Source organism: Accipiter gentilis, chromosome Z, assembly GCF_929443795.1.
Source record: "Accipiter gentilis chromosome Z, bAccGen1.1, whole genome shotgun sequence".
Taxonomy (NCBI): Eukaryota; Metazoa; Chordata; class Aves; order Accipitriformes; family Accipitridae; genus Astur; species Astur gentilis.
Window position 1 is genome coordinate 605377 of NC_064919.1, and position 22104 is coordinate 627480.

The 22104-nt window shown below is 66.1% G+C and overlaps 4 protein-coding genes across 7 annotated transcripts in view; 2 read left to right on the forward strand and 2 right to left on the reverse strand.

The window, feature by feature from the left end:
* Positions 1–43, forward strand: part of SPINT2 (serine peptidase inhibitor, Kunitz type 2) — a 4180-nt gene extending 4137 nt beyond the window's left edge. Inside the window, exon 5 of the mRNA XM_049794628.1 lies at positions 9–43. Coding sequence (XP_049650585.1) covers positions 9–43 — 35 coding nt within the window. The remainder of the gene's footprint in view (positions 1–8) is intronic.
* Positions 17–1707, reverse strand: LOC126036619 (protein YIF1B-like). Its single transcript, XM_049796607.1, is given in 8 exon segments — positions 17–367; positions 480–573; positions 664–819; positions 942–999; positions 1078–1156; positions 1253–1357; positions 1446–1604; positions 1607–1707. Coding segments are annotated over 8 exon segments (873 nt in total). The 5' UTR covers positions 1673–1707; the 3' UTR covers positions 17–211.
* A 1971-nt stretch (positions 1708–3678) lies between these two features.
* On the forward strand, positions 3679–5205 carry LOC126035748 (potassium channel subfamily K member 6-like). Its single transcript, XM_049794629.1, has 3 exons — positions 3679–3859; positions 4513–4908; positions 5009–5205. The coding sequence occupies exons 1-3, from the start codon at positions 3679–3681 to the stop codon at positions 5203–5205; spliced, it is 774 nt and encodes a 257-aa protein (XP_049650586.1).
* A 632-nt stretch (positions 5206–5837) lies between these two features.
* On the reverse strand, positions 5838–19779 carry LTBP4 (latent transforming growth factor beta binding protein 4). 4 transcript variants are annotated; one of them, XM_049796568.1, is made up of 27 exons: positions 19546–19779; positions 17816–18025; positions 17454–17695; positions 16751–16853; positions 16591–16653; positions 16369–16491; positions 15635–15799; positions 15311–15457; positions 15042–15227; positions 14185–14313; positions 13441–13566; positions 13237–13362; positions 12375–12494; positions 12169–12294; positions 11963–12088; positions 11159–11281; positions 10947–11078; positions 10515–10646; positions 10021–10146; positions 9625–9921; positions 9220–9288; positions 9005–9133; positions 8429–8575; positions 8157–8309; positions 7165–7572; positions 6939–7064; positions 5838–6244 (listed from the first exon to the last, which is right to left on the reverse strand). In XM_049796568.1, the coding sequence occupies exons 1-27, from the start codon at positions 19763–19765 to the stop codon at positions 6102–6104; spliced, it is 4197 nt and encodes a 1398-aa protein (XP_049652525.1). In that variant the 5' UTR covers positions 19766–19779; the 3' UTR covers positions 5838–6101. The 4 variants fall into 4 exon arrangements, with proteins under 4 accessions (XP_049652525.1, XP_049652523.1, XP_049652526.1 ...); XM_049796566.1 differs by having other exon boundaries at positions 14185–14316; XM_049796569.1 differs by lacking the exon at positions 11159–11281 and having other exon boundaries at positions 14185–14316.
* Positions 19780–22104: the final 2325 nt, after the last annotated feature.

Here is a 22104-nt window from a genome sequence, read left to right on the forward strand (position 1 = left end):
GGGTAAAGATACCACATCATGCTCCCTGGGCACCATTTATTGAAGCACACAAGGGCAAAGTGGGGGGCGGGGCAGGGCGTAAAGCGAGTTTGGGACGGGTAAAGTGGGGTCGGGGCGGGGCGTAAAGTGAGTTTGGGACGGGTAAAGTGGGGTCAGGGGAGTAAAATGGGGTTCGGGGGGGGGGTAAAATGGGGTTTGGGGGGGCCCCCCCTCACCTGAGGAGGTGGTAGGTGAGCCAGTACATGAAGAGGGGCTGGGCAGCAGCAATGGCCATGGTCAGGTACATCCGCAGCTGGTTTTTGGCCCCTCGCACCAACACCCCCTCGGCCGCCGCCTCCGACAGCAGCTTCAGCCGCAGCGTCCTGATCTGTTGGTGGGGGGGGGTGGGAGCAGGAAAAAAAAAAAAAAGGAGGTGAAGCCCCCCCCTCCCTAAAAAGCCCCCCCCTTTTTTCCCTGCACCGCCTTTTTTTTTTTTTTACCATGAAGACGAAGATGCTGAGGCAGCACCAGCTCAGCACCACGTAGTAACCTGTTCGGCCGAAGAGAAGCCCGAAGACGAGGCCGATGATCATCCTGCCGTCACCGGAGGGGGAGTTATCAAGCTGTGTGTCCCCCCCGCAAAATATAAAAAACACCCCCCCACACTAAAAATCCATCTCTCACCCCACGTATTTGTAGCCAGCAAAGGCGATGAGGTCAATGGTGGTGAGGTCGGTGTTGACAGTGACGAGGTAGAGGCTGAGAAGGACGGCCAGCACCTCCACGATCAACCAGGCCAGCGCCGAGCTTGCCTGCAAGCCCAGGCTGTCGGGGGAGAATCTGGAGGGCGGGGGGGGGGATGTTAAATTGGGGGGCGGTACCTTAAATTTGGAGGGGGTGGCATGGCTTTGCTTGCACCCCTTTTTTTGACAGGAGAACTTGGGTGTCAGCATGCTCCTCACCTGTTCTGGGTGCCCAGAGCCAAGCCGGCGATGAGGATGTAGGTGATGAAGGCCATCACTGTGGGGGGGACAGGACACGTCACCAGAGGCGGGGGGGGAGATGGGGGGGATGGGGGGAGGGGGGGCAAAAACGTACCGGGGATGTAGAGATCAGGGGCGTTGACGTCAAAACGGGGGGCAACTGGGGCGTCCTGCTGGTACCTCACCTGCCAGTCCTTGGTGAAAGGGGGGGGAAATACTGTTAGGGCCCCCCCGAGGCTCCGGTAGTGCCCCCCCCTCCCGGTACCGGCCCCCCCCCCGCCTCTCCTCACCTGATGCACGAAGGGAAAAACGAGGAGCCCCAGTTTTCTGCCCACGTAGACGGTGTCCACGGCGAAGTAATACTTCAGTCTCCCCACCGGGATGAACCGATCGAGCTGTGGGAGGTAAAAAAGCCGTGAAGGGGCGGGGTGTGTGTGTGTGTGTCCCGGTAACCGGCTCCCCCCCCGCCCCGGTACCACTCACGTTACGGTCCACGATATCGCGGCCCTGACTGGCCAAACTGCTGCCGTAAACCACGGCCAGGCTGGATACCGGTTCTCTCAGGAAAGAAGCGGGAGGTGGGTAGGGGGAGGAAACGGGAGGCGGACCCCCGTAACCCCGGCCCGGTTGGGCCCCCCCCCCCCGCCACCGCCGCCGCCTCCGCCTCCCGCCGCGCTGGTATCATCGAAGAGAGGGTGGGGATCCGCCATACGCGGGGCCGCCGCCGGTACCCGGCGTTTGGGGGCTGCGGGGAGAGGAGAAGTGAGGCCTGAGGGGGCTTTGGGGGGGGTCAGGACCGGTCGCCCCAGCCCCCCCCCCCCCCCGCCGCGCTCACGGTGCCGCTCCAGCTCCATCCTGCCGCGTCTCCTCACTTCCGCTTCCGCCAGCCAGCCCGTCACGTGGCTCCCCGCCGGCGCTGCGCTGATTTGGCCGCTCTGGCGGAAGTCGTTGGCGAGCGGGAGAGGCAGACCCGCCCTGCCGCTTCAGCGGAAGCGAGGGGGCGGGGAAGTGGGGCGGGGCGGGGCGGGGCGGGGGGAGGAGCCGGGATGCTGTGCCCGGCTTCAAGATGGCGGCGCATGCCCCGCCTCGTGTCGCCATGGCAACGCAGCGGGACTGGGTGGGGCCTGGGGGTCCCCACGGTGGCCCCGGGGCCACGGTGTCATGGCCACGGCGATGGCCGCGGTGGCCACGGTGTCCCCAGTGCCATGGTGTCCCCAGGGATGTCCCCAGGACCACGGTGTCCCCACAGACAACACCAGAGCTGTGGCATCATGGCCATGGGGATGGCTGTGGCGGCCACGGAGTCCCCAGGGCCAGGGCTGTGGTGGCCCCAGGGCCACAGTGTCCCCAGCGATGTCACCAGAGCTGTGGCATCATGGCCATGGGGATGGCTGTGGTGACCACAGTGTCCCCAGGAACATGGATGTCCCCAGGGCTTCAGTGTCATGACCATGGGGATGGCTGTGGTGGCCATGGTGTCCCCAGGACCATGGTGTCCCAAGGGATGTCCCCAGGACCACGGTGTCCCCCCGGACTTCACCAGAGCTGTGGCATCATGGCCATGGGGACGGCTGTGGTGGCCACAGTGTCCCCAGGACCATGGTGTCCCCAGAGCCGTGGATTCATGGCTGTGGGGATGTCTGTGGTGGCCATGGTGTCCCTAGGGCCATGGTGACCCCTGGGATGTCCCCAGGGCCACAGTGTCATGGCCACAGGGCTGGCCGCAGTGGCCACTGTGTCCCCAGCACCACTGCGTCCCTTGGGTGTCATCGTCCCCATCCCCACAGCCCATGTCGTTCCATGGGAGCCCAGGTGGGGTCCACCATGTCCCCGTCCACTGTCCCCCTCCAGGACCCCCCCCCCCATAGCTGTCCATGTCCCCCCATTATGCGTCCATCATGCCCCCCCCGACATCCCCTGACGTCACCGACACAGCCGCGGGAGGAAACCGCCGGTCCCGTGGGAGCGCATGACGGTCCCGTGACTGATGGGCGCTGCCAGGGGGGTCGGACGGACAGACACCCCGTCTGCCTGTCTGTCTGGGGCGGGGAGTGTGACCTGGTGGGGTTCCTGCACCCCCCACCTTGGCCTGGTGCCTACTGACCAGTCACCCCAGTTACACCCCAGTACTGGGCACCCTGGTACTGGGCACCCCAGTTACCCCCCATTATTGGTCACCCCAGTTGCCCCCCAGTACTGAGCACCCTGGTACTGGGCACCCCAGTTACCCCCCCAGTACCAGTTGCCCCAGTTGCCCCCCATTACTGGTCACCCCAGTTGCCCCCCAGGACTGAACACCCTGGTACTGGTCACCCCAGTTACGCCCCCCAGTACTGGTCACCCCACTCCCCCAGTTGCCCCCCATTACTGGTCACCCCAGTTGCATCCCAGTCCCCCAGTTGCATCCTATTACTGGGCACCCCAGTTGCCCCCCATTACTGGTCACCCCAGTTACCCCCCAGTACTGGTTCCCCGGAAAGGGGGGTGCTGCCCTCCCTCCCCCCACCCCCGCCCCGGTGCCGCCCCCCCCGGGGCGGATCCCGGGGGGGCGGTCAGAGGCCGCGGGGATGGTCGCGGGGACCGGAGGCCACGGCGAAGGGCGCGGGGTCGGGACCGGGGGCTACGGTGAAGGGAGCGGGACCGGAGGCCGGGGGCCACGGTGAGGGGCGCGGGGGGGGGAACCGGGGCCGGGGGCTGCGGTGAGGGGCGCGGGGCCATGGGGCGCGGCGCGGTGCTGTTGGTGGTCGCCTACGCTGGGCTGCTGTTGCTGGGAGCACTGGGGCTGTGGGCGCTGGAAGGGACCCCCGGGACCCCCCGGATTCCCGGGACCCCCAACGCCTCCGAGTGGGACCTCGCCACGGCCTTCCTCTTCGTCACCACCCTCCTCACCACCGTGGGTAAGGGCGGCACCCCGGGACACCCCCCCCGCCCCGAGATCTGGGACCCCCATAAGATGGGGGACCTCAGGGAGCACCAGGACCCCCGGGACATCGGGGACCCCTGTGTGTACTGGGACCCCCCAGGAGCACCAGGACCCCTGGCACCCCCGGGAGATTGGGGACCCCTGCGTGCACTGGGACCCCTGGGACACCCATGTGCATTGGACTCCCCCCTGCAGCCCACGACCCCTGCATGCACCCCAGGACCCTCCACGCACCCCAGGACCCCCCTGCACCCCACGACCCGCCCCTGAACCCCAGGATCCCCAGGAATCCCTGCACACCAGGACCCCCCCGAACCCCAGGATCCCCTGGACCCCCCTGCACCCCAGGACCACCCTGCACCCAGCACCCCTGTGTGCACCCCAGGATCCCCGAGACTCCCATGCACCCCAGCACCCTCCACATGCCCCAGGACACCCCTGCACCCCATGATCCTCAAGCCCCCCCACCCTGCACCTCCAGGCCCCCCACCACACACCCCTCCCAAACCACCCCCCCCCATCTGCACCCCCATCCCCATGTCCTCCCCCCCCCCCCAAGCTCCAGCTCTGGGTTGCGGGGTGGGGGGCACCCCATTAACTCCCCCCTCTTCCTCCCCCCTGCAACAGGCTATGGCTCGGTGGCCCCCCTCTCGGCAACTGGCAAAGCCTTCTGCATGGTCTATGCCGTGGTGGGCGTCCCCATCACCATGTTGACGTTGACAGCAGCAGTCCGACGGTTGACAGTGCCCTTGGTCCACCGTCCCCGGTTGTACCTACAGGCGCGATGGGGCTACAGCCGGCGTGGGGCCGCCCATATCCACTTCATCTTCTTGGTGGGCGTCACCTCAGGGGTCTTGGTGCTTCTCCCCGCCGCCGGGTTCTACATCCTTGAAGGTACTTGGACCTACTTGGACGCCGTCTACTTCTGTATCATCTCTCTTTGTACCATTGGGTTGGGGGATCTCGTGCCGGCTGAGCAACCGGGTCAACCGTTGAGGCAACTCTACCAAGTAGCCGTAGCCGGTGAGTAGAACTGGCGGGGGTCGGACTCCCCCCGCCCCAAAATTGGAGGTCTTGGATGGGTTGAGGCTGGGTTCTTGATGTCTTGTCCCACCACCACCAGCGTATCTGCTGCTGGGGTTGACGGGCGTCCTGCTGTTGGCGCAGACCTTCCATCGGTTGGCCGAGCTCCATGGCATCACCGGCGTTGCTGGCGGCATCTCGGCACCGGATGAAGCCGCCGAGTTGTTAGAGGGGACAAGGGATGAGGAGAAACCAGCTGGGGGGGGCCGAGGTGGGGGGGGATCCATCAATGGGTAGCGTCGGTGGCATTCCTGGGTGGGGACGGGGGACACTGGGGGACACTGGGGTGGGGCAGGGGGGCAATAAAAGGGTGCCTAAAGCAGGTTGGTTTCACTGTGTTCACCCCATGGTTTGGGGGGGGGAGAAGGCAGGGGGGGCAGTGAGGACCCAGGTGTCTGGGGTGGTTTCCGATGAAAACATTGATATTTTTGGGGTGTCAAGGGGGGGGGAGCAATCCCATGAGGACTTCCCAGTCCCATGGCAGGGGGGGTCCTAGTGTCACAGGTGGTGTGTCCAAGTGCTAGGGGGGTGTCCCAGTCCCATGGGAGGTCCCCCCACTCCCATGGGGGGGGTCCCAAGCCCATTGAGAGTGGGAGTCCCCAGCCTCTGAGGGGGTCCCAGTGCCATAGGGGGGGTGTCCCAGTCCCATGGGTGGGGTCCCAGTCACATGGGGGAGGTCCTAGTTCTTGGCCAGGGGAGCACCAGCACCATATGGGACTCAGCCCCATGGGGTCCCAGCACACCTGGGGGGTGTGGGGGGTCCTGCCTGGACCCAAATACCCCCTCCAGTCCCCCCCAAAATGGGGGGGGGGGGGCGGCAGGGATGAAAACCACCCCCCAAGCACCCTCATTTTATAGAAAACCTTTATTCTGTAAAAGTGGTGGGGGGGTATCCCCAAACTGACCCACTCCCCGCCCCCCCAGGGATGCTTTACCACAGCACCCCGACACGGGGGTGGGGGGGGAACAACACAGAACCAGGTGCCAGCGAGGGCACCCATGGATGTTCCCCCATGGTCCGGGTGGGGGGCAGGATGGACCCCCCCCCATCAAATCCCGGATCCTATATATATATAAAATATATATATATACACACAATAAATATAGGGCCCCCGGCGTGGCGGGGGGGGTCCTCAGGCGCGAGGGCGTGTGGGCAGGCAGCGGGGGGGGGCCAGTGCCAGGATGTGGCCGGGGGGGCACAGACAGCGATAGGAGCCGGGGGTGTTCAGGCAGCGGCCGGGCAGGCAGAGAGCTGCCTGTGAGCACTCGTCGATGTCTGGGGGGGGGGGGGGGGGGGGGATGGGGGGGTTATTGGGGGGGTACACAAAGAAGGGGTGGTTGCTGCTTGGGAGGAGTATGGGTGCTGGGGAGGGGGGCTGAGTGCAGGGGGAGGGGGCTTAGGTGCAGGGGAGGGGGTTTGGGTGCCAGGGAGGGGGTCTGGGTGCTGCGAGGGGAGTCTGGGTGCAGAGGAGGGGGTTTGGATGCCGGGGGAGGGGAGGTGTCACAGTGCAGGGGGAGGGGGTTTGGGTGCTGGGGGAGAGAGTTTGGATGCTGCAGGGGGAACGACTGGGTGCCAGGGAGGGGGTCTGGGTGCCCAGGAGTGGGTCAGTGTGCCAGGGGAGGGGGGGGGGGGTCACAGTGCTGGGGGAGAGTTTTGCGTACTGAGGGAGGGGGTCTGGGTGGAGAAGAGGGGGGCTGGGTGCTGCAGGGAGGGCTTAGGTACTGGGGGAGGGGGGGTTGAGGGCTGCGGGGGGGGGGGGTCTGGGTGCTAGGAAGGGGGTCTGAGTGCAGGGGAAAAGATCTGGGGGCTGGTGAGGGGGTCTGGGTGATGGGGAAGGGGTCTAGGGTGCCAGGGGGGTGTCAGGGTGCCAGGGGGGTGTCAGGGTGCCGGGGGGGGGGGGGGGGGGGGCTGGGTTCCAGAGGAATCAGGGTGCTGGGGGTGTGTGTCAGGGTTGGGGGGGGCGTCTCACCGACACAGTCCAGCCGGGCAGGGTCCAGCCGGTACCCCGGGTCGCAGTCGCAGGTGAAGCCATCGGGCACCCGAACGCAGCGCCCGTGCTGGCACCCACTCAGCACCCCACACTCTTCCTCCCCTGCTGCAATGGTAGGGTTGGGGGGGATGTCAGGATTGGAGGGGGGGTCACCACCGCCTTCCCCCCCCCCCCAATCACCCTTCCTGTACCCCAAAAAGCTCACCATCTTCCTCCTCTTCATCCTCCTCCTCCTCCTCGATGAACCCCCTGGTCCCATGGGGTTGGTAGGACCAGGGGGGGCCAGGGTGGGGGTCAGGGGGCTCGTAGCGGGGTCCCCGGGGTCGATGGGTGAAAGGGCGTCGGGAGTCCTCAAAATCGTCACCCTCATAACGGGGGGGGGCGTAAAGAGGGTCCCCCCGGGGGTCATAACCCCCCGCCGTCCCCCCGAAGCCATAGAGGTCGTAGTCGGAACGGAGGGGCGGGGAGGGGACGCGGGGCCCCCCATAAATGTCGGGGCCGTATGGGAGCCCATAAGGGGGGGCAAAATCGGGGGCATATTCATAAGAAGGTGGGGCGCGGGGGGGGCCATAGCTGGGGGGGCGCAGGACATTGCAGAGGAACTCGAAGTCATCTGGTGGGGGGGTAGAAGGAGAAGGTGAGTTTGGGGGACCCCCACCCCATGCAGCCTGGGGGGGGGGCATGAGGGTGCCCATCATTGGGAATGTAAGGGGACCCCCCCATCACTGTGGGGGCTGCAAGGGATCCCCCTCATCAGTGGGGGGGCTGTGGGATGCAAAGGGGTTCCCATAATTGTGGGGGCTACAAGGTGTCACCCCATAACTGGGGAGCGGGGCTACAAAGGACACCCTATTATTGGAGGGGCATAGGGACGCAGGGGGCCCCCCCCATCACTTGGGTTAAGTGGGGGGGTGCATGGGGCCCCCACATTGCCAGCAGGGTCCCCACTAAGGGGGTGCAGGGGGTCCCCCCCATTGCCTGGGGTGTGCAAAGGGGTCCCCATTATGGGGGTGCAGGGGGTCCCCCCCATTGCCTGGGGTCAGCAGGGATGCAGTGGGTCCCCGTCACAGGGATGCCCGGGGATTGGGAGTGGGGGGGACCGTGTGCCCCCATATTGCAAGGAAGGCGATGCCAACCCAGCACCCATCCTGGGGTAGGGAAGATTTGGGGGTACTGAAGGAGGGGAGGGGGGGTCACCTGAGTGTCGGGTGGGGCAGAGGGCGCAGTCCATGCCCCACGCCTGCCCGTACAGGCAGCAGCACTCGGTGTAGGTGACCTGCCTGTCGAGCCGGGGTCTGCCGCACACCAGGTCAACCCCCACCTCCTGCCAGCACACGGCCTGGGCAGCATCTACGGGGCAAATTTGGGGAAGGGGGGGACACCATACACACACCAGCATCAGGCGGCGGAACCCAACCTTCCTTGCCCAGCACCCCCTCCCCACCACCACCCGCAGGTGGGACCCTCACCCAGGTGGGTGTCGTTGGCGACGCAGCGGCGCTGGGACCCGTCCAGGACCAGTGGGGGGGGGCAGGAGCAATAGTAGGAGCCCACCGTGTTGACACAACGACCCCCCAGGCAGGGCTCTGCCTCCTCTGCCCCGCACTCGTCGTTATCTGTGGGGGGGAGGGAGAGGGGCAGAGGGTTAGTCAGGGGGTGCAGGCAGGGGGTCGGGGTGCAGGCAGGGGGTCAGGGTGCAGGCAGGGATTGGGGTGCAGGCAGAGACTGGGGTGCAGGCAAGGGTGAGGGTGCAGGCAGGGCGTCAGGGTGAAGGCAGGGATTGGGGATGCAGGCAAGGATTGGGATGCAGGCAGGGATTGGGGTGCAGGCAAGGGTGAGGGTGCAGGCAGGGGGTCAAGGTGAAGGCAGGGATTGGGGATGCAGGCAGGGATTGGGGTGCAGGCAGGGACTGGGGTGCAGACAAGGGTGAGGGTGCAGGCAGGGGGTCAGGGTGAAGGCAGGGATTGGGGATGCAGGCAAGGATTGGGGTGCAGGCAGGGATTGGGGTGCAGGCAGGGGTGCAGGCAGGAGGGGGGGGGTCTCACCCACGCACTGCAGGTGCTCCTGCTCGTAGTAGTAGCCACTGGGGCAATAGCAGCTGAAGCCAGGGGAGGCGTTGAGGCAAACCCCCCCCCGGCAGAGCTGGGGCCCGAAGAGCTGGCACTCGTCCACATCTGGGGGGTACGGGCAGCGTCAGTGGGTCCCCAAAGAGTGGGGGGTACCCCAGTGGGCACCAGGCCCAGTTGGGGGGAGCACTCACCTGCTGGCGAGTCTTGGGGGCTGGTGAGGGCTCGGCCATGCCCGTGCGGGCAGATGGCAAGGTGATCGTCTTGGGGGGGGGGACAGACGATGTGGTCACCAAGATGGGTCCTGCTCGTACACCCCATCCCCTGCCTGTACACCCCGTCCTCTGCCTGTACACCCCATCCCCTGCCCACACACCCCGTCCCCTGCCCACACACCCCATCCCCTGCCCGTACACCCAGACCCCTGCCTGTGCACCCCAATCCCTGCCCACGCACCCCCTCCTGCCCTCCCCCCCCCCAAACCCATGACACCACCAGCACGCCCACGCCAAGGGATGAACACCCCAACTGAGGGGGCTGGACCCCAGGGGGGTGGGGGGGCTTTGGGGTGTTGAGGAGGGGGTCCAGGGGTGTCCTACCAGTGCCGGGGGTCGGGCAGGGCTGGGCAGGGCATTGGGTGCCCCAAGCCCAGCCCAGGCTGCAGCAGCATTGCTGCTGGGTGACGTTGGGTGCCAGCACCCCACAAGCTTTGCTGAAACAGGCGGCGGTGCCGGGGGGCTGGGGAGGGGTTTGGGGGGCAGGAGGGGGGACGCAACGCCCCGTCACAGGGTCAAATTCATCCCGGCTGTCGGGGCAGAGGCAGAGGAAGGAGCCTTCGACGTTCTCGCAGCGTTCGGCCCCGCAGACACCCCGTAATGTCTCGCATTCGTCCACATCTGCAGGAAACAAGATTAGATTGGGGCGGGGGAGGGTGTCCCCAGGTGTCATCGTTGTGCGTGGTGTCGTCCCCCCTGTCCCAGGTCCCCCGGCCGTACCCACGCAGTGGTGGCCATGGCGGGCTGTTTCGTAGCCCGGGTCGCAGGCACACTGGAAGGAGCCGGGGAGGTTGTGGCAGGTGGCGTGGGCTCCGCACAAGGTCCCGTTGGAACATTCGTCCACGTCTGAGAAAGGGGGTGGAAATATTTTTTGGAGGGATGATCTGTGGTGGGTGACCCCACAACCGTAGCGTGGTGCTGAGCCCACCCTGGTGTTGGGCTTCTGCGTCTCTGCGCAGCATGGGGTTGGCCCTCGGTAGCCCAGTGCCCCGTGGCATGGGGCTCGATGTGCCCCACAGCATGGACCTTCTTGTACTCTACCCCACGACATGGTTCTTGATGTCCCCCGTGGTCCCTCTGCCCCTCTGCACCCCATGGCATGGTCCTTGCTGTCCCCCATGTTCTTCTGCAACCCTGAGCCCCATGGCACGGTGTCCCCATCCCCTATGGCATGGTCCCGTAACCCCCCCAGTGCTGCCCACCCCGGCACTCACCGATGCAGTCCCCGCCATCACCAAGCCGGTAGCCGGGCTGGCAGTCGGTGATGCAGCGGTAGGAACCGGGGATGTTGTCGCAGCGCTGGGCACCGCAGAGGCTGGCACCGTACTCCTGGCACTCATCCACGTCTGCGGGGACAGGGGGGACACCCCGGGGCCAGCCGGGGGGCACGGCAGGCTGGGGACACCAGGGATGCCCCGGCTCCAGGCCAGGAGCAGCCCCATGCCCACCCTGGTCCCCACATCCATCCCAGTCCCTGTGTCTATCCCAGTCCCCATACCCATGCCAGTCCCCATGCCAGCTCCCCACGCCCACCCCAGTCCCCACATCGATCCCACTCCCAGTGTCCATCCCAGTCGCCATGCCCACCCTCATCCCCATGCCCGTCTCACTGCCCACATCCATCACAGTACCACCCCGGCACTCACCGACGCAGTCCCCGCCGTCACCGGCGCGGTAGCCGGGCTGGCAGTCGGTGACGCAGCGGTAGGAACCAGGGATGTTGTCGCAGCGCTGGGCACCGCAGAGGCTGGCACCGTACTCCTGGCACTCGTCCACGTCTGTGGGGACAAGCCACCCTCGATGCCAGCCCCTTGGGGGGAATGCCAGTCCCTCCCTGGGGACAGCTGCAGCCCCTCACCCTGGCACAGGGCCTTGTCGGCATCGGTGCGGAAACCCGCCGGGCAGTGACATTCGAAGGAGCCGTCGGTGTTGGCACAGCGGCCACCCTCGCAGACACCCCCACGCTGGCACTCGTCCACGTCTGCCGGGGGGGGGAGAACGGGGTGATGGGGGGGGGCACAAGGGGAACCGCGGTGTGCACCGGGACTGGGATGAGCATAGGGAGATGGGGACTGGGACAGGTATTGGGACCAGGATGGGTATGGGGACATGGGGACTGGGATGGGCACAGGGACCGGGATGGGTATGGGGACATGGACACCGGGAGGGGTGTGGGGACTGGGATGGGCACAGGGACTGGGATGGGCATGGGGAGATGGGGACTGGAACAGGTGTGGGGACCAGTATGGGTATAGGGACATGGGGACTGGGATTTGGCATGGGGACAGGTATGGGGACCAGGATGGGTATAGGGACACGGGGACCGGGAATGGTGTGGGGACATGGGGACTGGGATGGGCACAGGGACTGGGATAGGTATGGGGACATGGGGACTGGGATGGATACAAGAGACCAGGATGGGCATGGGGACTGGGGTGGGCATGGGGACCGTAATAGGCATTGGACATGGGGACCAGGATGGCCATGGGTACCTCGTGGTGGGCACAGGGACTACGAGGGGCACAGGGGACCAGGATGGGCATGGGGACCATGACTGGCCCAGGGACTGGGATGGGCAGAGGGACTGGGATGGGTATGGGGACCACGACAGGCACGGTGAGCACAGTTGGGCAGAGGCAGGGGGCGTGCGGGTGTCACCCACCGGCACAGGCAGTGCCCTGGGGGGTGCTGGTGTAGCCCTGGGCACAGAGGCAGGTGTAGGAGCCCTCGGTGTTGAGGCACTCGCCGTGGGGGAAGCAGAAGTCGCCCTCCAGGCACTCATTGACGTCTGCGGGCACACCATGCCATCAGGGCAGGTGACGGCAGTGGGAGGAGACACATGGTGATGCCACAAGGGTCCCCACTCACCCGCGCATGGACCACCGCCAGCGCCCGCCCGGTAACCGCGCTGGCACTCGCAGTGGAAAGAGCCCTCCGTGTTGGTGCAGCGGCCGTGGGGACCGCAGGGGGAACCCACTGCGCACTCATCCACATCTGGGGGGGCAAAAGGGTTATGGAGGGGTCTCCGGTAGGATTTTGGGGTGCTCCTCGCTGGGGGCACGGGGTGAGGGTACCTGCACAGCGGCCGCGGTGGAGCTGGAAGCCCTCACGGCAGGGCTGGCACTGGAAGGAGCCCGGGGTGTTGATGCACTCTTGGCCGGGGCAAGCAAGGTGGTTCTCGCACTCATCAATGTCTGTGTGGGATGGAGAGGTCGGGGTACTGGCACGGTGAGCCCATGGTGTGGTGACCCCATGGCACATTGATCTCATGGCATAGGGAGACCATGGCATGGGGAGACCATGGGATAGTGAGCCCATGGCACAGGAAGACCATGGCATAGTGAGTTCATGGCACGGTGATCCTATGACATGATGACCCCCAAGACATGGTGACCTCATTGCACAGGGAGACCATGGCATGATGACCCCAAGACATGGTGACCCCATGGCATGGTGACCCCAAGACATAGTGACCCCATGGCATGGTGACCTCATTGCATATGGAAATCATGGCAAGGTGACCCCATGACATGGTGACTCCATTGCACCTGGACACCATGGCATGGTGACCCTGTGGCATGGTGTCCCCTTGGCATGGTGAGCCCATGGGCCAGTGTTCCCAAGGACTGCTGAATCCCATGGCATGGTGACCCTAGGACATGTTGAACCTATGGCAAGGTGAACTCATTGCACTGGGAGAACATGGCATGGTGATCCCATAGCATGGTAACCCTATGGTACAGTGACCCTATGGCATGATGACCCCAGGGCACGGAGACCCCATGGAATGATGACCTCATGGCACAGTGACCTCATCTCATGGTGAGCCCATGGCACCATGACCCTATGGTAGGGCAATCCCAAGGAACGTTGACCCCATGGCATGGTGACCCCCCATCATGGCACAGACTCATCCCCCGTCCCCCCCCCGCTCACCCTGGCAGGGCTCATCCGGCGCCATCCCCCGGTAGCCAGCGGGGCAGGTGCAACGGTAACCACCGGGCAGGTTCTCGCAACGCCCATGGGTGCAAGGTGGGGGGCTTTGGGCACACTCATCCACATCTGCAGGGACATAGGTCAGGTTCAGGCCACCCAAGGACCCCGGCGTCCGGGTGGGTGGCACCCAGGGTCCCCACTGACCTTGGCAGTCGGTGCCGGCGGCGCTGGGGCGGTAGCCGGGGGAGCAGAGGCAGCGGTAACTCCCCACTGAATTCTCGCAGCGACCGTTGGGGCAGGGCCGGGGGCTGCGCCGACACTCGTCCACGTCTGGGGAGAGCACAGGGTGGGCGGGTGGGTGCAAGGTGAGGTTGGTGCACGGAGGGGTGGATAGGAGAGATGGGTGCTCAGAGGGATGGGGGGGTTCACGGAGCAATGGGTGCATGGAGAGATGAGTGGGTGCGTGGAGAGATGGAAAGGTGGGTGCATGAAGTGATAGGAGTTTGGAAAGGTGGGTGCCCAGATGGACGGGTGGGTGCATGGAAAGGTGGGTGCATTGAGAAATAGATGGGTGCATGGAGAGGTAGGTGCATGCATGGTGAGATGGGTGCTCTGAAGGATGGGTGGGTGCATGGAGCAATGGGTGCATGGAGAGATGGGTGGGTGCCTGGGGAGATAGACGGGAGAAGTGAGTGCCTTGAGAAACAGATGGGTGCATGGAGAGGTTGGTGCCCAAGGGATGGGTGTGTGTGGGGGGGGGGGATGGTGAGTGGGTGCCCAGAGGGATGGGTGGGCACATGGAGCGATGGATGGGTGCCCAGAGAGCGAGACAGGAGAGGTGGGTGCACAAAGAGGTGGGTGGCTGCATGGACAGACGGATGGACAGGGCCCCCGGTCCCTCGTGTCCCCATCAGCCTGGAGCTCCCCCTCCCCCCCCACTGCCCTCACCGATGCAGTGGGTGCCCTGGGTGCTGAGCCAGAAGCCGGGGTGGCAGAGGCAGGTGTAGCCGCCCTGACGGGGGACGCAGCGCCCGGGGCCGCAGATCTGGGGGTTCCTCTCGCAGACGCTGCCGACGGCTGCTGCAAAAGGCGGGTGGTAACGACGGGGGGGGGGGGGGGGGGGGGGGCTGGGCACGTGCGCGTGCAACCGCGCACACTCGTGCAAGCACCACCGAGTGCGTATGTGCAACGGTGCATGCTTGCAACTGCACACACGTGCAAGGCTGCGTGCGTGCACACACGTGCGTGCAACCCCACACGCCTGCAGCCCTGCATGCAACTGTGCATTTGTGCAGCTGTGCAAGAGTGAAACCACAAAGGCACGTGCAACACTGCACGTGTGCAACCATGCACACTCTGCTTGTATGCAACGGGGTGTGTGCGCAAGCACGCATGCATGTGCAACTGTATGGGGGTGCACCCACGCCTGCATGCACCTGCTCGTGCATGCACGCAACTCTGCACGTGTGAGACCACGCACGTAGGTGCAACGGACCATGTCTGGAACCCTGCACACCCGTGCAACTGCGAGCAACTGAGCGTTTGCACAACAGCACACCCATGCAACCATGCACAGAGCGCACCTGCAACCACACACGCGTGTGCAAAGCGTGCACACACGCACACACGTGGAAGCACCACACGCTTCCGTGTGTGCAACCACACGTGCATGCGATCAGGCACGCATGCAACGACCCAGACCCGTGCAACTGTGCACATGTGTGCAACCCCACGCTAAACCTGCGTGCGTGCAAATCTGCAACTGTCCCCCCCCGCCGCCCTGGACCCCCCCTCCAAACCCCTACCTGGGCCCTGCCCCTCCCGGGTGGGCAGGGTGGGGAAGGGTCCCACCAACCCCTGGGTGGGTCGTGGTACCACAATGACCTCGGGGGCCGGGGGGGGCCTCTCGGGGACCCGCGGCGGCCTCGTGGGGACGGGCGGCATTCGGGTGACGGGCAGGGGACCTGGGTGCCGTTCCTCCTGCCAGCGGGCTACAGGGGGAGGGTGGGGGTGAGGAGGACCCCAGCAGGCGTGGGGTGCTGGTTAAGGGCTGGGGGGACAAATGGGTGCTCACGAGTGGCAGGGGGGGCGGCAGTGACAACGCGGGGACGTCCAAGGGGAACGCGGGCCAGATCCTGCCCCAGGTAACGGGTGTTGTAGCGAAGGTCGGAAGCGGAGTAATGGTAACCGGGACCGGCCGGGCAGATCTCCTTGAACCCCTCTGTGATGGGGGGCAGAGTGTGAAAATGTGGGGGGGTTTCACCCCCCAAATCTGCACCCCCACCACCCCCCATGGAGCAGCACCCAAGCATCCTCGGAGCATCCCTAGGGATGAAGGGTGCTGGGAGGGGACCCAGGTATCCGGTGAGGAGGGGGGTGTTGGGGGGAGGGTCCTCACCAGAGCCGAAGGGGGGGCAGCGGTGGCAGGCGGCCCCCCAGGCTTTGCCCACCCGGCTGCAGCAGCAGATCTGGCGGGTGATGTTGCGGAGGGTGGGGAGGGCGCAGCGTCCTTCCCGCAGGACACGGTAACAGGGTCCCCGCGCTTCCGAGATCACCTGGTGGGCTGGGGGGGGGATGGGGACACGGGGACACAGCGAGGGGTGAGCGCCCGGGAGAGCCGGCCACCCCATCCCTATCCCAATCCCATTGCCAATGCCAATGCCAATACCAATGCCAATGCCATTCCCATGCCAGCCCATTCCCATCCTCATCCTATTCCTAAGCCCCTCCCCATCCCAATTCCATCCCATCCCCAGCCCATTCCCAGTCCCATCCCGTACTCATACTCATCCCAATCCCATTCCCAATCCCATCCACATTCCCAATCCCACCCCATCGCCATTCCCAATCCCACCCCATTCCCATCCTCACCTCTTTCCCACTCCCATCCCACCCCAATCCATCCACATTCCCAGTTCCATCCACATTCCCAGTTGCATCCCACCCATTCCCATCACATCCCTGTTCCCAATTCCACCCCAATCCCATCCACATTCCCAATCCCACCCCATCCCCAATTCCCAGTCCCATCCCTCCCATTTTGAATCCTATCCCCACTTCATTCCCAATCCCATTCCCATCCCAATCCCGTCCCACCCCAATCCCATTCCCAATCCTAACCCTGCCACTCACAGATACAGCTGGACCGGGAAGAATCCAGCAGGAATCCTGGCTGGCACAGGCAGGCGAAGCTGCCCCGTGTATTGGTGCAGACCCCGTTCTGGCAGAAACCCCCCTCCTGGCACTCATCCACATCTGGGGAGGGGGGGGCAGAAATGGGGGGGGGGGGGGGGGGTGTCAGACCCCCCCCCCCCACTCCCCTTTACTCCCCCCCATATCCCCCCCCCAACTCACCCACACAGGATCCATTGATGCGCTGAAAGCCTTGGGGACACGGAGCATCCCGCTGGAGCAGGTCTGGGGGGGGGGGTGTGCAGAGATGAGACCCCCCCCCTCTTTCCCCCCCCCCCCTCCCCGCCATGTCCCCTCTGTGCGTCCCTCCCAATATCCTTACAGGGGTGGCCGTCGCAGGGTTGGCACTCATGGACCCCCCAGGCCACGCCGGCCCCCCGGCAGCAGATATCCTGGGTGCGGAGACCGGGGAGGGGGGAGCTGCACTGCAGGGGGGGGGGGGGGGGGGAGAAGAATTGGGATACACCCCCCCCCAGCCCCCCCCCATGGGTGGGTGAGGGAAGGGGGGTCCTCTCGGTGACTGCATCCCTGCACAGCATCTGTGGTCCCACCTGCTGCATCCCCCCCCACCCCAAGCAGCCAGTACCCCTCCCAGCACCCCATCCCAGCACCCCATCCCAGCACCCCCGTCCCCCTCCCAGCACCCACGTCCCCTCCTGCCACATCCCAGCACCGTGTCCCATCTCCAGTACCCACGTCCCCATCCCAGCACCCGTGTCCCCTCCCTCCTGCCACATCCCAGCACCCGTGTCCCTTCCCAGCACCCATGTCCCAGCACCCACATCCCCATCCCAGCACCCACATCCCCCTCAGAGCACCCACATCCCAGCACCCATGCCCCCTATCCCGGCACCCCCATCCCAGCACCCACATCCCCATCCCAGCACCCGTGTCCCTTCCCAGCACCCACGTCCCCCACCCAGCACCCACATCTCCTCCTGCCCCATCCCAGCCCCCACCTGTATCCCCATTCCACCCCCCCCAGCACCCATGTGTGTCCCCCCCACCCAGGGCGGGGGTCTCACCTCTCCCCCGCGCAGCTGTCGGAAGCAGTATCCGTACCCGGCCCTCTCCTCACCGGGGGGCACCCGGGGGCTGCTCTGCGCCAGGACACGGTAGAGGGGTGCCGGGCGAGGGGCTCTGGGTACTGGGGGGGCCGTGGGTGCTGGGGGGGTCTCATCCCCCCCCCGCACCCGTTCTACTTGATGGATGGTGACTGCGGCTTCGGGCGGGTGTTGCACATGGATGCTCACCATGGATTGGGCACCTGAGGGGGGGTTTATGGGTGCTGGGGGGGGGGTGCTACGGGTGCGGGGGGGGGGAACACACAGCACCCGTTTACCCCCCCTCTCCCCCACATTAGCAGTGATGTTGGGGGGGTCCTCACCATCCTCTTCCTCCCGATAGTTGGCCAAGGGTAGGGTGTAGACGGATTGGGTGAGAGCTTGGGGCCCCCCCGGATTTTGGGGGACCCCCCCGCCCCCCCAGGTGCCGTTAGCAGGGACGTGACAGAACTTGCCGGTAAATTCGGGGGGGCACACGCAGCTATCGGGGCGAGCGCAGACCCCCCCGTTCTGGCACAGCAGCGGGCAGACAACTGCAAAGCAAGGTGGGGGGGTTTGGGGGGGCACACGACACCCCAATATCAGGACATCACCCCCCCCCCCAAATAAATCTGGGTGATGATGCTAGTGCAGTGGTGGGTGGTCTAAAAAAAAGGGAGCGGGGAAGCACCCGGATGCCCGGGTCCCCATTCCATTAAAATTATGGGGGGGGGTAATGATAATTGGGGGTGGGGGGGGTGTCTGTCCCCCAGATCCATCCAGGAGAACCCAAATATCCAAGGAAAGGGGACCCAGGGGTCCGGGTGAGCACCCATGGGTCCAGGTTCCAATTTTTTTTTTTTTTTCTTGGGGCCCCAATGTTTATTTTTCCAAATTCCCGACGTTTTCCAAGCAGGATCCGCTGGGGCCGATGAGCTCATGGCGCTGCGTGGGTGGGATGGGGCCCCACCTTCCCCCCCCCCTCCTCAGCACCCAGCACCCTTCCTCCCCCCCCAAAGTGGGAGGGAGCGGGCCCTCAGGAAGGAATGAAAGAGGGTTTTGGGGGACAACCCCCCCAAGACCCCCAGGTTGGGCTCAGCCTGGGTGCACTGGGGGGGGGGGGGGGCTGTGGGTCACCCCCCCCATGGGGAGTTGGGGGGGGGCAGGTGCACCCTGAGCACCCACCCTCTTTGTCCTGGGGGGGGCGGGGGGGGGGCTGTACCGGAGCTCCATGCACCCCAGGGACCCCCCCCTGTCTGTTGGAGTCACCCACCCTGCACCCCAAAGACCCCCATGCACCCCCAGCTTGCTGGAGCCCCCCCCCCAACCCCCCAAACCCCCCCCGGTCTACCAGACGCCCCCCTTTCCTGGGGTGCCAGAATCCCGTGCACCCGAACCCCCCCAGTCTCCTGAAGACCCCCATGTGGTGCTGGACCCCCCCCCCGGATCCCCCAGGCTCCCAGAGCCCCCCCCCCCGCACCCCAACACCCCCCCAGTCCACCGGAACACCCCCCTCAGTTTACCGGACAGTGTGTTCCCCGGGATACCGACCCCCCCGGTTTAGCGGACGGCTCCCCCCCCAGGGTCCCGATCCCCGTCTTGCTCCACCGGCCCCCTCCCCGAGTCACCGGACACCCCCTCCCCAGGGTCCCAACCCTCCCCCCGGTTTACCGGACCCCCACCTAGCGTCCCGCCCCCCACCCCCACCCCCACCCCCCCGGTTTACTAGACACCCCCTCCCAGAGTCCCAACCCGCTCCGGTTCACCAGACCCCCTCCCGTTTACCGACTTCCCCCCCCCCCACCCCCCCCGTTTACCGGACCCTCTCCGGTTTACCGGACACCCCCTCCCCAGGGTCCCAAGACGCCCCCCCCCCCAGGGTCTACCGGACCCCCTCCCCCCCCCCCGCGGTTTACCGGACACCCCCCCCCCCCCCCTCCTCCCCCGGTTTACCAGACACCCCCGTCCCAGAGTCCGGACCCCCCCGGGGTTTACCGGACCCCCTCCCATTTACCGACTCCCCCCTCCCCGGTTTACCGGACCCCCCCCCCCCCCCCCCGCCCCGGGCACTGACCGAGACGGAAGCCGCTCCCCCCGGGGGGACGCCCGCTTTCCAAGGCGGTGACGTTTCCCCCCCGTTGACAAAAATGAACGCAACGACCCCCGGCGCAACGGAACCGGCAGCGGGGGGGGGTGAAGAACAAGCGGAGCCGGGCGGGGCCGGGGCCGGTCCCGGTTACCGGCAGCGCCAGGGAGGCGGCGGCGGCGGCGGCCAGGAGCAGCGCGGGGCCCATCACCGTCGCCTCGAGCCCCCGGGGCGGAGGAGGCGGGGAAATGGGGGGGGGGGGGGGAGGGTCCGGGGTGGGGCTGAGCAGCCGCCCCCCCCCCGCATCTGTGTGTGTGTGGATAGACCACGGCCAGCCCCCGCGGCGGGGCCGCGCGGGGGGGACACACGGGGGACTTTGGGGGGGCACGGGACACTGGGGGGGGGGGGTACTGGGGGGCGGGTATTGGGGGGACAGGGGACACTGGGGGGGACGGGGGACTTTGGGGAGGGATACTGGGGGACACACGGGACATTGGGGAGGATGGGGGGGCGACAGGAGACTTTGGGGGGATGGGGGGGCAGGGGACATTGGGGAGGGACCGGACATTTGGGTGGGACAGGGGACTTTGGGGGGGGATGGTGGGGGGTGACAGAAGACTTTGGGGCGATGTTGGTGGGGGGCAGGGGACACTGAGGGGGGACAGGGGATGTTTGTGGGGGACAGGGGACAATAGGGGGACCTGACATTTGGGTGGGACAGGGGACTTTGGGGGGGGATGGTGAGGGGGGCACGGGACACTGGGGGGAGGATACTGGGGGGGGTCTTGGGGGGACAGGGGACACTGGGGAGGATGGGGGGGCGACAGGACACTTTGGGGGGATGCTGGGGGGGGGGGCAGGGGGCAATGGAGGGACCGGACATTTGGGTGGGACAGGGGACTTTGGGGGGAATGTTGGGGGGGGGGCAGGTGACTTTGGGGGTTGGTGGGGGGGGGCAGGAGACACTGGGGGGGACGGGGGACAGTGAGGGAAGCAGGGGACTTTGGGGGGGATGTTGAGGGGGACACGGGACATTGAGGGGGACAGGGGACATTTGAGGGGGTTCGGGACAACAGGAGACTTTGGGGGGATGTTGGTGGGGGGCAGGGGACACTGAGGGGGGCAGGTGACTTTGGGGGGTATACTGGAGGGGGTATTGGGGGGACAGGGGACACTGGGGGGACGCGTGACACTGAGGGAAGCAGGGGACTTTGGGGGGGACACTGAGGTGGGACAGGGGACAACGTGGGGATGGGACATTCGGGGGGCACAGGGAACATTGGGGGAGACAGGAGACTTTGGGGGAGACATTGGGGGGGACAGTGGACATTGAGTTGGGGGGACAGGGGACACTACGGGGCGGGGGGGGGGGGGTGTGTGGAGCTCGCTGGGGACCTGGGACACCGGGATGGGGACAAGTGACACTTGGACCGGGAGAAGGGACAGCGGGATGGGGACAGGGGACACTGGGGGGGGGGGGGGGGCCTGGACACAGCACGGGGGACACACGGGACACATCCCAGACAGCGACATCCCTGCGGGACCCCACCGCGGGGAGGGGGGCACATGACAGCGAGGCCCCATCGCCCCCCCCCGCCGCTGACATCACCCAGGCTCCTGGGTCCTCTCTCAGGGCGGGGGGGGGGGGGGGGGGGAGGTGTTTGGAAGGGGGGTCCCGTCCGTAGACACCCCCCCCCCGCCCTGTCTGCACCCTGACGCCCATTTTGGGCAGCAGCCACGAGGCCACGGTGATGGGCACCGAGCCACCCACACTGCCCCCCCTCACCCCCCACCGCCAGGACAGAAAGTAGGGGGGGCCTCAGGCTGCCCAGCACCCCCCCCCCCAAGGGGCCCCCCGCTGTGTCGTCATTCCCCCCCCCCCCCCCAACCCGGGGGGGTGACGTCACCCGGAAACATCGTCCTCATCCTCCAGCTGGAGGCACTGGCTGTGCTCCCCCACACCAGTTTGGGGGTCCCCACACACATCACTGACCCCCTTCATGGGGTGGGGTGGGGTCTACAGGCTGAGGCACACCCCCCCCCCAAATATAGGGGTGCAATGAGGGAGGGGTCCTTCCTTACTGGAGCGGGGGCAGTCCATGGGGGTTTTGGGGTGCTGGGTCTTTGGAAGGGGGTTCAGGCGGTTGGGGGGACCCTACATACAGTCATACGGGGGACAGGCCCCCATGTTCTATAACTCCCCCTACCCTAGGAACGGCCCCCAACCCCGAGGGGACCCCATATCCCCTATAGGGGAACCCCTAGAGATGCCCACACCCCATAGGGGACTCCCTACACTCCATAGGGACCCCCGCTAAAGAACCCCCATATACCATAGGTGACTCTGTAACCCACAGGGGAACTCCAAACCCTATAGGGACTGCCCCTAGAGAACCCCCATATGCCATAGGGGACCCCATGTCCTGTACCCCTACACCCTACAGGGGAACCCCTTATACCCTATAGGAAGCCCCAAAGAGAATACCCACATGCTATAGGGGACCCCCTGGACCCCACAGGGGACCCCATAGAGAGCCCCCACACCCC

Excerpts from the sequence above, each read along its gene's own strand:
- LOC126035748 (XM_049794629.1), top strand. The coding sequence starts at position 3,679 with ATGGGGCGCGGCGCGGTGCTGTTGGTGGTCGCCTACGCTGGGCTGCTG. Across the intron at positions 3,860-4,512 it reads CACCCTCCTCACCACCGTGG|GCTATGGCTCGGTGGCCCCC; the intron begins GTAAGGGCGGCA and ends CCCCTGCAACAG. Across the intron at positions 4,909-5,008 it reads CTACCAAGTAGCCGTAGCCG|CGTATCTGCTGCTGGGGTTG; the intron begins GTGAGTAGAACT and ends CACCACCACCAG.
- LTBP4 (XM_049796566.1), bottom strand. The coding sequence starts at position 19,765 with ATGGGCCCCGCGCTGCTCCTGGCCGCCGCCGCCGCCGCCTCCCTGGCG. Across the intron at positions 15,228-15,310 it reads TGCCGCCCCCCCTGCCACTC|CCCGCTGGCAGGAGGAACGG; the intron begins GTGAGCACCCAT and ends CTCCCCCTGTAG. Across the intron at positions 9,289-9,624 it reads CTGCCCGACCCCCGGCACTG|ACGATCACCTTGCCATCTGC; the intron begins GTAGGACACCCC and ends CCCCCCCCCAAG.